The following is a 16,381-nucleotide window of genomic DNA, read 5'->3' as shown; positions in this document are numbered from 1 at the left end:
GCAGTTCACCAGGAGGCTGCACAGCAGGCCAGCCTTGTTACCACAGCAACAGCCATGGAGAGCAGGCACTTGGCCCACCCTTGAGGAAGGCATGGGCAGAAGGAAGGAGTGCCCTGTGAAGGGGAAAAGACACCGTAGGGCAGTTCCCTCTTTGCCTTGCTTTAGCTATCCACTACAGGTATGTCTTGTTATCTTGCCTCACTTCCATTTTCTCATCTCGACTGTGACTATGGTGAGAACTGAGTGGCTTTTGTGGGAAAGTGCCTTCCAAATTCAGGGGACGCCCTCGGCAGGAGATGGCGCTTGGAAAGGGTGCCCAGGAGGCATTTGGTTGGTAGACAGCAGCTGTTGAGTTATTGTTGGGTGGTATGGAAGAGGAGCCATGGAAACACAAATCTGTGATAACCACAGCCATAAACCACTGCCTCTGAGACTGGCCTTGGCATTGGCAATGGACTCTGGCCAAAGTCACAGGGCCACAGCTTCAGAAAAGGCTGGCCGTGGTGTAAACCAGGGTGTGGCACTGCTTCTGATACCATCAGAGGGAAAGTGGGGGTGGCTTGGGACTCTTCCGCAAGGCCCAGGCTTCCTGAGGAAGAGGGTAGAGGGAGTCCAGAATGTCCTGAACAAATAATAATAATAATAATAATAATAATAATAATAATAATAATAATAATCAAAGACGAGCAGAAGGCCGGTGCCGGTGTCAGGCCTGGAGACTTTAATGTTCAGCTGGTTGGAGTGGCTTTGTGACAGACGGACTCTGGCTCCCATGACATCAGAAGCTCTGCCAAATCCTGCTTCTGGCTGGTGAGGAGAAGGGCCTGACCTGCCCATCTATGGCCTCCTGCCTGGTTGAGGTGGTTCCTGACCACTGCTGCTCAGTCCACACAGCTGGCTTACTGAGGGAGGGGAGGCTGCTGGGCTGGGCTAGCCCTTCTCCATTCCAGCGTCCCCTGGCCCTTGGTCATGGCAGTTCTAAGCTGTGGCATTCTGGGTAGGCCTCACACCTGGGAGAAACAAGTGTATTCTGAGAATCCCGGTGCTGGTTTGGACTTGCCCAGGGAGGACCCGAGGCTCAAGCCTCCCAGGGCATGGCCCTGCCCTCTGGGGATTCTCGCTTCAGTAGCTCGGTTGCTGCCACCTCTACTTCCTCTGGCTCCATCTGGCAGGCATCCGCCAGGGCCTGGCCTGTTGCCATGACGAAGTTAGCATCTGCTGCTAAGGAGTCTAGTCCTCCTTGAACCAGAGCCTGCAGGGAGGAAAAGGAGACTGGGTGGGTCTTCCAAGAGAATTGCCTTCTGGGGCCCTCCACGGTTGCGCCTACCCTCTCCCCATGACAGACTGCCACCAGGTCACCCCTCGTTTGTGGCCTGCTGCTCTGTCCCAGCCCCACCTCACCTCCTGGATCAGGAAGGCAGTAGCTGGAGCTGTGCACCTGCGAGCTGAGTTCCTGGGAACGCTCTCCTCCAAGTTCCTGCTGTGGGGTGTTTCCAGGGACCTTGGCACGGAGCCCTTACTCTCCTCCGGCACAGGAGGCTCTGCCTGGAGGAGCTGTTCCAAACACACAGAAGCAAAAATTCCCCCCCAAACAGATACACTAGAGTCAACTGACATACCGGAGCCCACAGCTCATCCAAGGGAGTCTCAACCAAGACCTACAGCCTGGGGAGGATGCAGGAACACAGGATCCTTCTGTGATGGAGGGACTGCTAACTACAAGGCCCTTCCTTTGCCAGAACCCCACTCCTAACGTCAGGCCAGGTGGCGTCTATTGGCACATCCTCCCAGGCCTTTGCCTTTGGTACCTGGCATGGGGAAGGAGGCACCTGGCCTCCAGGCATCCCTCTCTGGGTCACCAGTCCTTTCAATTTGTCCTCATGGAACTTGCTGTGAGGTCCTGTGGGCAAGGCAAGGCAAGGTCAGTGGGGCTGCTGACTCCTGGTGGGCTGAGTCATCAGGGCCTTTCTTGGCCAGCTTCGGAAGGTAGTCTAGAGGAGAGACACATGTTGAAGCCTAACCAGCTCCAGGTCAGGCAGAAGAGGCCCAGCTCTCCTTGCCCAGTGCTTTGTCCGAGGGCCAGACTCACCAGCAAGCTCTTCTTCAGTGTGGCTATGTGCATGCATGTTACAGTGTGTGGGAGAGCAGGGAAGTACCCCGATTGCTACTGTGCTCCAGCATTCTGGAGCCTCCCTCAGACTGGTAATAACGCTCTCCCTCCCAGGGCTCAGCTAGTGCCCATCCCATCATAAAGGTGCTAAGTGGCTCTCCCAGGCTCTAAGGAAAGAGGGCACCTTACCACCACCCCCAGGAGAAGGCCCAGCTTCTTAGTCACAGAAGGGACTGACCAGAGCCTCTGCAGGGCTGACTGAAGGGTCCTTCTCTGGGAGCAGGTACGTCTGCCTCTTCCAGGAATTCCCTTTCGTAGCGGATGCTGGAATAGAAGCAGAGCAGGCTGGAACCCTTTCACTGAGGTACCAGTGAGCATCCTGGCAGACTGCAAGTGGCCTTCACTCCAGGGCTGATTCTGCCAGCGCTTGACTCTATCTGTCCTTGACTCTGGGGGAGCAAGCCAAACTCATGGCTGCCTCCACTCTTGCTCAGTGCTCCCCTACCCTTCTCACATTCTGTATCACCTTAGCACTCTTAAGATGCTAATTCTTATGACGGCGAAGCGCCTCTGCTCGCACCTGGTTGTATTTTAATCACAGCCTGGGATTAGTGAGATGGAACTGCCCAAATCCAGCAACTGACCTTATCATCCAGAATTTCCTACCGTCTGTGCTGCTGCTGGAGGCCCTTTATTAAACATTACTGTGTGACCAATACATTTCAGCGCCTCCCTACTGAGAACCACAGAAAGGCTGGCTCGGGTTTGCGGTCAACGCTGACAAGAGGCTGCCCCCTGCTGGCCAAAGACGCCTCTTCAGTCCAGGTTTGCCTCTTGTGTTAGGGGTGCAGAGTGGTCCCCAAGGGCACACAGAAAACAAAGGACATTCTACACACTTCATGGTGCCTCCTTTCCACTCAAGCCTATCTCAGCATGCGTATACCCACAGCTGGAAGTTACCACTGTTACCTGGAAAACACTGGACTGTTTCCATGGTTGCTGTTGCCACAGGCAACATTGGCATTGGCATTGTTGGTATTGGCGCGAGCCAGAGGATGGGTGCCTGGGTTATGAGGGAAGTCCTCCAAGAAGACGGGTGACTCCAATTCTTCCATCTCTATCTCAGCAAACTGGAGGGGTCTCTGGTTGGCCATGACAGGGGGCAGGGAGTTGGTCCTTTCCAGGAAGTTGTCCACTTGACCAAACAAGCCTCCGGTTCTCTAGAGGCAAGGGGGAGAGTGGGAATACTGAAAGCAATGACTGGGTATGAGGATACAGAGAGCATGGGGTTGGGGGTCGGCTGTCACCCTGGGGTGATGGTGCTAGGAGAGAGCAATGGCATTGGAAGATGAATCTGTAAGGCCAGAAGAAAATGGACTGAAAGGTGATACTGGAACATGGTCGCCACCCTCAGCAAAGTCTAAATTTGATGGACAGACAGGATACGCCTAAGGAACCATACAGGTAGCACACCCATGAACACAAGGCACACTGAATTGGGAGTCTGCAGAACTGTGTTCCAGCTTCCCTCTAATCAGGTGATACGGGACATTGCATGTCATCTCTTTGGGACACCATTTTGTGAAAACGTAATAGAGTTTAATGGGGTGTCCAAGAAGAATCTTCAAGATCCAATGGGTTGCAGCTCTCCACAGAAGAATCAGGAGCTAGCCTGAGGAGAAACAGATCCTCAGGAGATGGAATTAGATAAGAATTTGTCAATAACGTAGGAAAGGGTGTATCATATTTAATACTTTTGGGTCATAGATTCTGAGCCCCAAAAGATGTGGGTGGCAAGGTGTAGGTGGTACCCTCATCTCCTGTGCAGCCTGGCTTCTAGTCCTTCTCTTTATTGCTCCTTACTCTGTCTGGTCCCTCAGAAGAGAGTCATGGCCCTCACTCACCCGGAATATCCCCTCCTCCATGGCAGCCTCCACCATGGCTCTCTCCAGTTCCTCCTCTGCTGTCAGGTCTCCTGAGATGGCGCGGTGGATCTCAGGAGCTGCCTCTTCCTCTATGGTCCGCAATCCAGCCTAGGGATGGTGAAGGGACAGATGACCCGCAGTTCAGGAGCGGAGACCAGAAATGCCTTCCCTGGCCCTGCCTGTTCTGAATCCCTACAACCATAGCCCTTCTGAAACCTGTTCTCCATCCTGGATCAATATCACAGGACTATGAGGCCCCTGTGGTCCTGCTGTGGCCTGGGTGAGACAGTCTGCATTCTGAAAAGTCTCTAAGGGATAGAGACTTTGTACCCCTCTCATCCAAGCCTCTCTTTATTGGCATGTGTTTTTTTTTTTTTTTTGGTCAATGAATCTTCATATCATGGGAGGAGGTGGGATCTGTGGGTGGTATGTAGAGTGAGTAGAAAATTCCTTAATGGGGTTGGAGATTTAGCTCAGTGGTAGAACGCTTGCCTAGCAAGCGCGAGGCCCTGGGTTCGGTCCTCAGCTCCAGAAAAAAAAATTTAATAAAGAAAAGTGGAAAAAAAAGAAACTTCATATCACAACTAATAGAACACATCAAAATGAGTGTCACCTGATAATTTCAAAGAGGACACAGTATCATGTCTGGGACATTCTTACCCAAAACACACATTTTCTATCTAATGTGAGGGAACATCAGACCAACCCAACCAGAGGGACAACATGGCCTGTGTCCCCAAAAGGGTCAAAGGCCACATTAAGGAAAGACTGCCGAGTGGTTCCAGAAAGCAAGATGCCAAGGCAAGATGGCGTGCATGCAAGGTGTATGGATCCTGAGTTGGATACTTTTCCTGTGAAGGACATCATTAGGGCAGCAGGTAAAACTTGAAGGAGGTGAGGGGTGGAGTACAGTTATGCATCAACACTCACTTCCCAGGTTCAGTGGTTGCATTGTGGCTATGTGGGAGAATTACGTAGGGCAATGCCACGCTTTCTGGAAATTCACACTAAGGTATTCTGAGCTGATGGAGTGTCGTGTGAGAGTTATTCTCAAACGGCTCATAGAAAACATTGCAATGGTGTAAAGTATAAAGTTATTTCAAAACCACCAGGGCAATTCAAATATGTTACTGAATATATAGCCCAGATGTGTGTGCATTTTGTTTTTAAAGATTTATTTATTTTAACTTTATGCATTTGGGTGTTTTGCCTGCGTATTATGTCTGCGCACATGTGTGTGTAGTGCCCAAAGAGGCCAGAAGGGGGCATCAGATCTTCTGGAACTGGAGTTACAGATGGTTGTGAGCCACGCAGGTGCAGGGAACTGAACTCAGGTCCACCTTTGGAGCAGCACGTTCTGCTAACCACTGAGCCATCTCTCCAGTCCTACATGCCTACTTTTGAATTTTTGAACCATGGGCATTACAATGAACACAGAAAAAGCAGTCAAAAGCCCAATGCGATAAAACAAACAGTTCAAAAGATTTCTTCTCAGACTCAGTGGAGCAGACCCCTGGGTGGGGCAGGGTCTGCCCTCTTTGGAAACCACTGCTCTGACTAGAGGTCTCTCTTTTGAAGAAATCGGATTTTCTTTGGTCTAGTCACTGAGAGACGAGGAGCTCCCAGATCTATTTTTGAGGCCAAAACACCCTTCATCATGGTCAGAACTGAACTATCTTCTCTTATATTTTTGGTTGTGAGCCTAGCCTTTTTTGTTTGTTTGTTTTGTTTTTCAAGACAGGGTTTCTCTGTGTAGCTTTGCGCCTTTCCTGGAGCTCACTTGGTAGCCCAGGCTGGCCTCGAACTCACAGAGATCCGCCTGGCTCTGCCTTCCGAGTGCTGGGATTAAAGGCGTGCACCACCACCGCCCGGCTTACCTGTATTTGAACCGTGTCCTTTTTGGGTCGATACCCATAATACTCCTCCTGGCGCTTCATGAACTTGCGGAAGTGTTCCTGGATGAGGAATGTGGCGTAGAACTTCCCCACCGTCACCTCGTCATCTGTAGACGGCCAAAAGGGAGGTAGTGAAGGCCCATGGGAGTCTCACTGGATTCGGAAGGGAAAGTTGGGGGGCAGCAGGCTCAGGCGCTCGGCCCATCCTGCTGAGGTGGTGAATGGGCACCTTTCGCCCTGAATGGATGCCCTGTTGGAGACTCACAGTATTCACAGTCTCTAGATGCCAGATTCCTCAGGGACTTCTTGAGGAAGCCTCTCAACCTTCCTGTGTCTGCCCTAGACTCTGGTCTCCCCAGGCAGCACTCACCTCCTATGGGAGGGATGACTTGGTCCAGGAGCTTCATGCTGGTTCTTTTCCAGATCTTTTTGATGATGGCTCTCAGCTCCTCATTAGCTTGTTCGAAGTTGCCTGGGGCAGGCATGAGAAAGGTAGGCGCGGCCCTGAAGTGACCGAACTTGACCAAGTTTCAGCAGCGGCCCTTAGTTCCACACACTCTGGCTCAGTGTTCTTTTGGGGTAGCTGCTGTGCTCTGTCCTGACATTGGGATGAGGACAGGGGCAGCCTGACCCCTGGGTGCTGTATTTACTCTCCATAGGTCTTGGCTCACAATGATCAGACTGGTTAATTTGGTAGGCCATCATCTCCCTTTCTCTCTGTCAAAACGTCAAGTCTCTACATTCTCCAGTCTGTCCCAGGGTCCCCAAGCAGTCCTCCTGCTACCCTAACTTGATCCTCCCTGGATCCTGGCTTCCCTCTTCTTGTCTGCCCATGGCTGCCTCGGACTTCATTGGCCCAGATAGGGGGATGGCCCCAAAGGCCCTGGAACCCTGCCTCAACCCTGCTTTTAATCCTGCTCCTCCTGTGTCTGTATTCCTGGTTTAGGGGCCTAGAGGTTTAGTGGAGTCAAGCGTGGGCTCTCATACCTGCCCAGGACTGAGTTCTACCTCTGTCACACCTGGAACCACTCAGGGCGACCCCAGCCCTGAGTGATCACCGTCATGCCTCTGGGCCTGACAGAGCTGAGGAACCTGAGACGGAGCCTTAGTGAGCTTGCCAGGCAGAGCAGCCTCAGACTCCCTGCAAGACCTGAAGGGCATGAGCAGTTGGTGACCGTGGCCTGGCTTCCCTCTGGCCACATTTCTGGGAATCTGTGTCAGAACCCACCCTCGAAGAGAAAGGGGCATCCGTGAGCAGGCTCTCACCTTCTGTCTTGATCTTGAGGGCTGTGCGTACCAGGGCAAAGAGTGTGGCATTGAAGGTGACTGTGCCGTCGCTGTTCAGGGGCATGTTCATGCCCACCAGCCTCTGTGCATGGAGAGGGAGGACTCACTGATGTACTGGGACCAGGCTTAGCCCATCAGGTCATCCTCCCCCAGGTGGGATGGGAAGGGATGTTATAAGGGCTGTGGTGTGGGCTGACTAGGGTGCATCCATGAGACCTGAGGTCAGCAGCGAGGGACTTGGAAACTGCCGTAGAACCTGGAATGTCTACCATGGCCCGTGTGTTAAAAGTTTGCACCCTAGGGTGGTGCTGCTGGGAGATGGTATAAACTGTAAAGGGTGGGCCAGGGGGGCAGCTCTGGGTCACCGAGGAGCAGGGTTTCTTTTCTCTTTGGGTCTTGGCCATGAGATGAGTGGGTTTGCTCCACCATGGCTCCTACCATGGCATGCTGCGCCAACCCCTCCAACCAGAGGCCTAAATGCAGTGAGTTTGTCTGATCTATGGATTGGAATCCCCAAACTGGGAACTAAAACGACCCCTTTCTCTCTCTAAGTTATTTGTCCCAACTATTTGTTACGGCGGTGGTCATCTGACTGACATAGTGACCCAGGAAATCACTGCTGTAAGATGCCTCCTTCTAGAAGGCTCTCTCTGGCCACCTAGCGCCACAGCACCTGTTGATTTTGATCCCCTGAGCCACAGTTGCTTAGCCTCGCAGATTACCTTACATGCCACCCTGTGTGGGCAGAACTTCCCGAAGCCCAGAGGGGGCTGGATCCTCCTCAGCAGGGTCACCACATCCAGGTGCTTGATTCTGCCCCTGTGGGAGGACACACAGGCTAGTAGATCCAGGAATGTCACCCAGAGCACCCCTGCTCTCTACTCAGAGAGTGGAAAAGGAGGGAAGGAAGCCGGGGGCCAGGAACATTTCCTGGTTTTAAAGCTCGTTTAAAAGGCCTAGGAGCCTAGTGTATTATTTTAAATACATTTTAGTAGTTCTTTGTAAATTTCATACAATGTGTTTTGATCACATTCACTCCTGCCTCTGCCTCCCTCACCTCTTCTCAGATGCCCCCACCCCCAAAGCCTTTCAAAAGAAGAGGAGGTTTGGGTTCAGGGGTGCCCACTGCAGAATGGGGCTCTCCATTTTGGGCAGATACATGCTTTCTTTCAGGGAGCTGTCCTCTAGTGCAGGGGATCTGGATTTCATTTCCTTCGTGCTAGGCCATCCTTAGGTGTTGGTCAAGCTGAAAGGGTGGGGGGGCTCTGGGGTTGTACTAATAAATCAAGGGAGTGGCAGCCCACTTCAGAGACCCCTCCAGAGCTGGGAACACAACTTCAGTGTGACCATGACCTCCAGAATAAGCCCCAAACAGAGCAACCAGGAAAGTCAGGTGAGTACATTCCCAAGGCCCTGGCAGTAATGGAGTGCTGCCCTAGGAGCATTCATTTGGGATGTTTTATGGACTGCCTTGTCCTCAGAGCTGGCTGGGAAAGCAATGAGACTTCTGTCTTGTTGGGAGCACAGAGGTCCTTGCACTCCCAGATAAGCACTCAGAAAACCAGGGATGTTAAGCATACAGGGTTGTCTTTTCAAAGAAAAAGATGTATAAGCCGTTTTCTGCCCAGAAGGCTGGGAATGGAGGTGGCTGATGGCCTAGGTGACCCTCATAGTGTCTGTAGGACCAGGCCGGACCTGGCTCCTCCAAACTCACACAACCAGGACTGAAGGTGACTAATAGTCTAGATGACCTTTGCACTATCTGTATGGCCAGGGGGCTCCCCCAAACTCCCACAAGCAGGACCAGAGGTAGGCAATACCCCAGGTGGTCTCTGCACTATCTGTATGACCTGCCCAGATCGCCCCCTAGACCTTTAAGATAGCACATGCAGCCTGTCTATAGAACCTATCTTTGTGGAAGAAGTGATGTGAACTTCGAGAAGAGTTTCGATGTAATTATGCTTTACCGTGCACACAGGATTATGTTGTACTAGGAAACTTTTTTTTTTCCAAATTGTACTGTATTTAAATATGGCTAAAATAAACTGCCTGGTGTCAGACTCTAAAGTTAGAACCAACACCAGCTACTGAGTCGTGTTGAACTGGATTTCCATCTTGCCTCACACGGATCGATACTCTGCTGGCCAAGGCATTTGCAGAGACCCCCACATTGTCTGTATTCTCGTTGCTGAGTATACATACATACATACATACACACACACACACACACACACACACACACACACACACACACAAACACACACACACACACACACACACACACACACACACACACACACACACACACACACACAGGCCCATATGCATACTTGGGATTGAGCCCAGGGTCTCTCACATAACCAGCAAGCATCTATCACTGAGCTACATCCCAGCTCCCAGGCCCAAGTTAGTACTGTGGGGTAGTGATAGAAACAAGTAAATTAAAAAAAAATTGTGTGTGTGTGTGTGTGTGTGTGTGTGTGTGTGTGTGACTGTCAGGAGAGGGTGACTGACCTCTTGGAGCTAGAGTTACAGACGGTTGTGGGTCATCTGACATGGGTGCTGGGAACCAAACTTGGGTCCTCTGGAAGAGCAGCCAGTGCTCCTAACCACTGAGCCATCTCTCCAGCTCCCCCTCCCCCCAGTAGTCTTTAATGTTCCTGTTGGAAGTGTTTTAAAGGACAGTTGCCAGGGACTCTGGACAGACTCACCTTGAATTTTGGTGCCACCACTTACTGTGTGACACAGGACAATTTAATTTCTCTGCACCTCAATGTGCTCATTTGTGAGACTACGGTGAGCAGAGGACATGTGCCTTAGGTTGTCGGAAGAACTGGATGAGCCAATACATGTGGTATTTGAACCTGATAACTGGGACACGTTTAGCAAACGTGATCTTACTTCTTCTTCTATCAAGAGAGTAAGAGAGAAGTGCCCCCCCCCCCCAGGCTTTAAGGTGCAGGCAGATGGCCTGAGGAGCAGGCTAAGGGTAATGAGGACTCTAACTCAGACAGTCTGAGTGGGGCCTGGGACTCTGCATTGTAATCGATCTCCAATACAGGCAGTGAGCAGAGCCAGAGTGAGCAGCCAGGCCTGGAGTGCCTGGTGACGTACTGAGAGCCTACTTCTCACTCCCGAGTACTAAGTGGACAACTAGAAGCTTGGTGAGCATTTCCTCAGAAAGTCAGGGGGTTTCTCCTCAGAGGGAATCCCTTCCAACTCTGAGACACGCCGACTCCCCATGGAACCTTGAGTGGACTAAGGGAGAACAGATAGTTTCTCAAGGAAATGCTAGGATGAAAGGGTGGGCAGTTTGGTAAGCACCCAGCACTGCCCACAAAGACTCACTTAGCTTCTGGGTCATACTCGGCCCAGATGGCCTTGAACTCATCCAGGTGGTGAGGGCCCAGAATGGACCAGTCCCTTGTGAGGTAGTCAAAATTGTCCATGATGACAGCCACGAAGAGGTTAATGATCTGCAAAAAGACACAGTCTCCCACAGCATAGGCAGGTGAGGCAGTGACTGGGGTCGGGGTGGGGGTGGGGGGACAGGGGCAGACTAGGCATGGGCTCCTTCCTCATGCCAGCCCTCTGGCACACTCCACATTCCACACTCAAGTGAGGCTGAACTTCTTGCCCGGCATGAGCTCTGCCCAGGTGCTTGTGACCATTCACTAAAACCAAGGTAGGGCACTTCTTGGGGAGCCATTCTGATTTCTGAGAGCTATTCTGCCTCTTCTGGCCTGGCCCATGCCCCTCTCACTATGCCAGCCTTTTCCCTGTCTACCCTGGGGGTCCTTTGAACTGCCAGGCTTGCCCACATATGGACTCACTCCATCAGAGTCAGGACTAGGTCTTGTTCATGGTTCCTACCTCCTCACCTGTCTCTGTGCCTGGCAAACGTTAGACATCCAAAGGTTTGGGGGTGAATATAGGGAGGAAAAAGGAGCGCCCGTATGAGGGGACCCAGGGGATGCCTTCCTCACAGACAGCCCTGCCACCCCAAGTGACTTTATGTTGTTTCTGACCCGAACCAGGACCTCTTGACTCGTTTCCAGAGTGTCAGTTGTCTTTTGACTCAACATCTTTCTGTGCTGAGGAATAGTTAGGGTTAAATGTCTCCACTGGGAGCCTCTCCCTATTGGGAGCTAGCCTCATTACAGTCCTCTTGATTGCAAACTGTATATGTGTTGTGTATACTATATATAGTAAGCTCACTGTGCACACAGTAAAAACATCTTGCAGCCTGGTTGGAGCAAGAAAGATCTCACAAAACACAGACACCCCAAAGGATCAGAATAATGGACAGTCTAACAAGAGTTTCCAGTGTCCCTGAGGTGTCCCCCTGTAGGAGGTGATAGGCTCCGCCCAACCTCACCCCCTCAAATCAAACCCCGCCCTGGCTGGAGCCTGCCAACTCCGTGCTCACCAGGAAGGCGCAGAGCATGTAGAAGCTGATGAAGTAGTAGTAGGCAAAGTTGGTGCCACACGTGTACTCCTCCCCCGGGGCGTAGTCTGACTCCGGGTCACACAGCTTCCCGTAGCTGCAGGCCAGCAGGATCTCTTGCCAGGCTTCTCCTGTGGCACACCTGAGCAGGGGAGAGATGCTGTGCGTTGGCCTACATACGTGGGCTTGGTCCTCCGGAACGCCAGCCAGGAGGGGGGAACAGAACTAGGCTCCTCCCCAGGGGTAGGATCCCTACAAGCTTGGTCACAGTGACCCCTCTTCTCGGCAGCCCCTCTGCTCCACCTTTATGCAGGGTGAAAAGCAGAGCTGGGCCGCAGAAAAGACCCTTCTTGGAGTGGGGTGGCTTTTACACATGACGACCGTCACCGCAAAAATGAGTGTCATCGATCAATGTCAAGGGTCACTGAGGCCTCAGCAACTTTCGAGAGGGACATTTGACCTCTGAACTCTCCTTCTGCGGGGTAAAATAGGCAGTGTTCCACTCAGGAGGAATTCAGTGCCAAACATCAATGCAAGGTTTTCGTAACGGTGACAACTGGGTATCAAGCCAGGCAGGGGACTCCTCTAGCGCAGGGCCCGTGTGGGTCCGGCGCTGCTTGGAGGAGTGCGGAGGGGGGACCCCTGGAGTGCAGAGGGGGGACCCCTGGAGTGCAGAGGGGGACCCCTGGAGTGCAGAGGGGAACCCGAATAATGCCAGGGACTCGTGCCTGAAGAGCAGCAACACGGCTTGAGGGAAAGTCTGGAAGTTGTTGTTCCGATTAATCTGTGTCCCGTCCACCATGGCGATCTTCCCGAACATCTGCAAAGCGCAGAGAACCAGGACACAAGCAAGCGCAGTCTCTTCAGTCTCCTGCCACGTCTGCGTGACCTGCTTCCTACCCTCACCCTTATTTTTCCCTGGTGCCTTTCACTTCGGGCCATGTCAGATCGGAAGCCAAACACATTGGATTCTTTCCTGGGTCCTGTAACATTCTTCCTATCACACCAAACAAAAGGCGAGGGCAGACAATTTCTCTACGGCAATCACTAGATTAGTCAAGACACGGGGAGGGGTTCTGGGCTAAGGCCTCCAGCTAAGGCTTTAGACACCAGGTCTGCTCCCTGAAGGGCACCACGTGCTAGGGTCTCTCCTGGGCTACACCCTGGCTCATAACACGGAACATCTGGGGCTCAGTTCTACCTCCCCTCTCAGCTTGGAGCTGAGCCCTTGGCTCCTGGGATGTGGGAGGCAGGGAAGTTCAGTATTCAGCTGCATGGTTGGTAGGCCTTTCTGGGTCCACAGACAGACCCTCCAGCTTAGCTAGGACTCACCCTTTGGCCTGGGCCCACCTGCCTCTCACCTGCATGCCGATGACTGCATAGATGAAGAAGAGCATGACAATAAGCAAGGCCACATACGGCAGGGCCTGTGGGGAAGAGGACACAGCATCAGCTAAGTGTTTCACCCGCTTGCTCCGAGGGCTACAGAACCACAGTCCCGGGTCCTGCAGCCTGCCCTCCCTTGGCTCACCAGGGACTGCCTGGCTCTGGAACTCTGGGACCCCACCTTGGGCTAGTGGCATCCCTGGGTCAGTTTCCTGGATCCCTGGTCTTGGCCTGTTGGGCTGGGCACTCGCACCTGGAAGGACTTGATGAATGTCCACAGCAGGGTGCGCACACCCTCTGCCCGGCTCAGCAGCTTGATCAGTCTCATGACCCGGAACAGGCGGAAGAAGGCACTGGAGATGCGGGCGCTCTCATCTGGGTCCTGTGGGGCAGCAGCCCCAGAGGTCAGTCTGGGGGTGCTACTCCAGGGTAAAGGGGCAGGGCAGGCAGGAAATGCAGTGCACGCGCGCGCATGTGGTTTTGTGTGTGTGTGTGTGTGTGTAAGTGTGTGTATGTGTGTAAGTGTGTGTGTGTGTGTGTGTGTGTGTGTGTGATATTCATAGTGGGAGAATATTCCAGCCCCACTTCACAGTCCTGTTATCTCATAGCCTTGGACCACCCTGGGATGCGGAGCTCTGGGGCCGTGTGTCTCAAGAGGGTTGGATGTAGGATCCAAGCTATGTAGTAGGCCAGTGCTTGGGAGCAGAGCAGGGATTCTTTCTGGGGTGAGGCTGCAGCAAGGCCCACTGCTGGTGTCCTGTTCATCTCTCCTTCTCCGTAAACCGGCACTAAGCTAAGTATCTGGTGGCCCGTAATGTCTTCAGAAGCGTCCAGTAGCTTTACCAAGCTGTTTGCCGGACACTCAGCGTGGTCACTCCCCCTTGCCCCACCCTACTCTTGAGTGTCGTAAGTTGGGCAAGCTCCTGTCCTTGTACCAGCCTGAGTCCTGTTCCCTGTGTGCCAGTTTGGGCCCTGTTCTCTGTGCCCGCTAAACGGTCACGGAGGTCCTGTGCTCTCATCTACAGAGAAGGTATGGGGAAAACCCTCGGTCCATTCCTCAGGGCTCTAAGGTAGGCCACTACATCCATGCATATTCTACCACAGAGGCCCCCCCCCCCCCCCCCCGACCTCTACCCAAACCCCAACCCTCACTGGGCCTGCTCTAGGGAAAGGAACCCCATGCGATCCATGCAGCCAGCTCAGCATGCAAGCTGCAGGGCAGGGCGAACAGGCTCATGCGGCCTGAAAATTACAACGTTCCCGCAGCCTCCACCCAGGCAATACAGTCCCCCGCTGGAGGCCAGGAAAGTCTGTGGAGAAAAGAGACGAGGGGAGGGGAGGGAAGGGGAGGGGAGGGGAGGGAAGGGGAGGGGAGGGGAGGGGAACACATGGGAGGGAGGCGAAGAGAACTATCAGGATGGACAGACACAAGGAGAGTTAAAAGAGAGAAAAGGACAGGCAAGGGGTGGAGACCTCACGGGGCTGCAGTAGGGGCAGAGAGTGGGTGGGAGCGAGGACGAAGCTCTACGGGAATCATTGAGGCAAGAGGCCTGGGCAAGGGAGTAAGAGGGGAGGGGAGCCTGGACAGAGACAGGTCCCATCTCATCTTTGGGATGCATCTACAGGTGAGAAGGGCTTGGGTTCTCCCTGGGTCTGGGTTAATGTGGTCCAGGGAACATCCTTGCTAAGGACATACTGGGAAACACATGCTCACAGTTATGAGTAGATTCCCCCCCATCCCCTGTAACCCCAGGGTTGATGCCCTCCCAAGGGTCCAGCTTCCAGGGGGTGGGGGACACTGGAGATCCCTCCTCCCACCAGGTGTCCCTCGACTCAGGACTGGGACCAGGATCAAGGCTCGCATCTCAGTGGCCTGGCTCCTCGGCGGTTGGGTATATGGGAGTGGCTATCTTTTCCCCTGGCCACATTTCATGAGATGCCCGTCTTGGGAGCCCTGGGTCAATGAAGGAAGTAATCATTGAGCTTCCGTGTGCCTGCAGGGAGATTGGTCCCAGCACTCGGCTCCCTGCACCACTGGCCTCGATCCTGGCTGCATGCCAGATTCATCTAGAGAGTTATACAGGACGTGTGCCACTGCTGGGGGCCACCAGGCCAACGAAGCTAGTGACTATGGAGCAGGCCTGGTTTCAGTGCACACCAGGACAGTCTCATGTGTAGCCGGATGACAACCCTGTTCTTGTGTAGTCTGACCAGTAGCCACTCACCATGAGTGGCCATTTGAATCACAATGAAAACCAAATAAAACTACAAACTAGTTCCTCAGTGCCATCAGCTACATCTTCAGTGACCAGGAGGTGCATGTGAACAGGGCAGGGTAGGGCTGGCGTTGCAGTTCTGACGGACAGGCAAGGCCTTCCCCTAGTTTGTATGTCAGGAACGGAAATCAGCCTTAACATGACTCAAATACATATTCCTGGTAAGGGAAATTTTCCCACTTCTGAAAACCAAAGTATGACCATGACACCCTCCACAGCCAAGACAAAGGTCTCTGGCAATGTGAGTCTCAGACTTTGAGAAGTAGCTGTTTGAATTGGAGCTGTTTAGTCTGGCTGTTTTGAGTTCTGTCTTCAGGCTGCTTGGGACAAGTACGACTCTCAGGCCACAGAACATGTTTTCTTGGCAAACAGCATGCACGAAAACACACAGCACATATACACTACACATTATTCTCCCTCCCCCCTAATTTTTCCCAGAGCCCACTCCCTATCAGGCCTGAGCAGATGGAGCTGTCTGTCACCATTTGTGATGAGGTGACCAGGGTTCCCAGGATCCTCCCCTAGTACAACAGACAGCTGGTGTGGCAGCCAAGTCCCCAGAAGGTGTCACTTTCCCCAGGGCTGGGCTTTTGGAGCCTCAACCCAAGGCCCCTTCCTCACAGACTCAGGCTTTTCTCAGTTGGGCTCCCCTTTCAGGCATCTGCAGGGTTGATACCTGTCTTTCCCATCAACTTGGTGCTTTGGGCTAGGAGGTGGGAAGTTCAGAAGGAGGCCCTGCCTATGACGAGTCTCCTGCCTCGAACGAACTATCCTTTGGGTAGAATCTCACTGCTCCCCACTAGAGTGGCTTAGGTAGATGAATACCCTTCTCTTTCTCTTCTTCCTCCTGGCTCCCAGGTGTGGCTCAGTGATGAGCCGAGAGGACACTGGTTTTTGCTTTCTGCTTCTGATCTTTGGATCGCTTCTTCCAGCCTCCTCTCCCCTTTTGCTCAGCCTTCAAAATACACCCCAAGTTGACCACCTCTCCCACCCCTTACAGCCAAAACCCTTCGCTGTCCCCTGCCATGTGGACTGCTGCGCGCCCCTCCTGGCTG

The 16,381-nt window shown here is 53.0% G+C and overlaps 1 protein-coding gene across 1 annotated transcript in view; it reads right to left on the bottom strand.

Moving 5' to 3' along the window:
• Positions 1-768: 768 nt before the first annotated feature.
• Positions 769-16,381, bottom strand: part of Cacna1s (calcium voltage-gated channel subunit alpha1 S) — a 66,974-nt gene continuing 51,361 nt past the window's right edge. Inside the window, exons 29-43 of the mRNA XM_052736566.1 lie at positions 13,304-13,432; positions 13,026-13,091; positions 12,393-12,484; positions 11,647-11,806; positions 10,566-10,693; positions 7,940-8,036; positions 7,197-7,299; positions 6,301-6,402; positions 5,913-6,037; positions 4,015-4,143; positions 3,080-3,330; positions 2,349-2,434; positions 1,809-1,900; positions 1,402-1,554; positions 769-1,252 (exon numbers count right to left, since the gene is read on the bottom strand). Of these exons, the coding sequence (XP_052592526.1) occupies positions 1,079-1,252; positions 1,402-1,554; positions 1,809-1,900; positions 2,349-2,434; positions 3,080-3,330; positions 4,015-4,143; positions 5,913-6,037; positions 6,301-6,402; positions 7,197-7,299; positions 7,940-8,036; positions 10,566-10,693; positions 11,647-11,806; positions 12,393-12,484; positions 13,026-13,091; positions 13,304-13,432 (1,887 nt within the window). The 3' untranslated portion in view covers positions 769-1,078. The remainder of the gene's footprint in view (positions 1,253-1,401; positions 1,555-1,808; positions 1,901-2,348; positions 2,435-3,079; positions 3,331-4,014; positions 4,144-5,912; positions 6,038-6,300; positions 6,403-7,196; positions 7,300-7,939; positions 8,037-10,565; positions 10,694-11,646; positions 11,807-12,392; positions 12,485-13,025; positions 13,092-13,303; positions 13,433-16,381) is intronic.

This window comes from Peromyscus californicus, unplaced genomic scaffold, assembly GCF_007827085.1.
Source record: "Peromyscus californicus insignis strain IS unplaced genomic scaffold, ASM782708v3 Scaffold_14__1_contigs__length_90479793_seg_2, whole genome shotgun sequence".
Lineage (NCBI taxonomy): Eukaryota > Metazoa > Chordata > Mammalia > Rodentia > Cricetidae > Peromyscus > Peromyscus californicus.
This window is presented reverse-complemented; position numbering and strand designations above follow the sequence as displayed.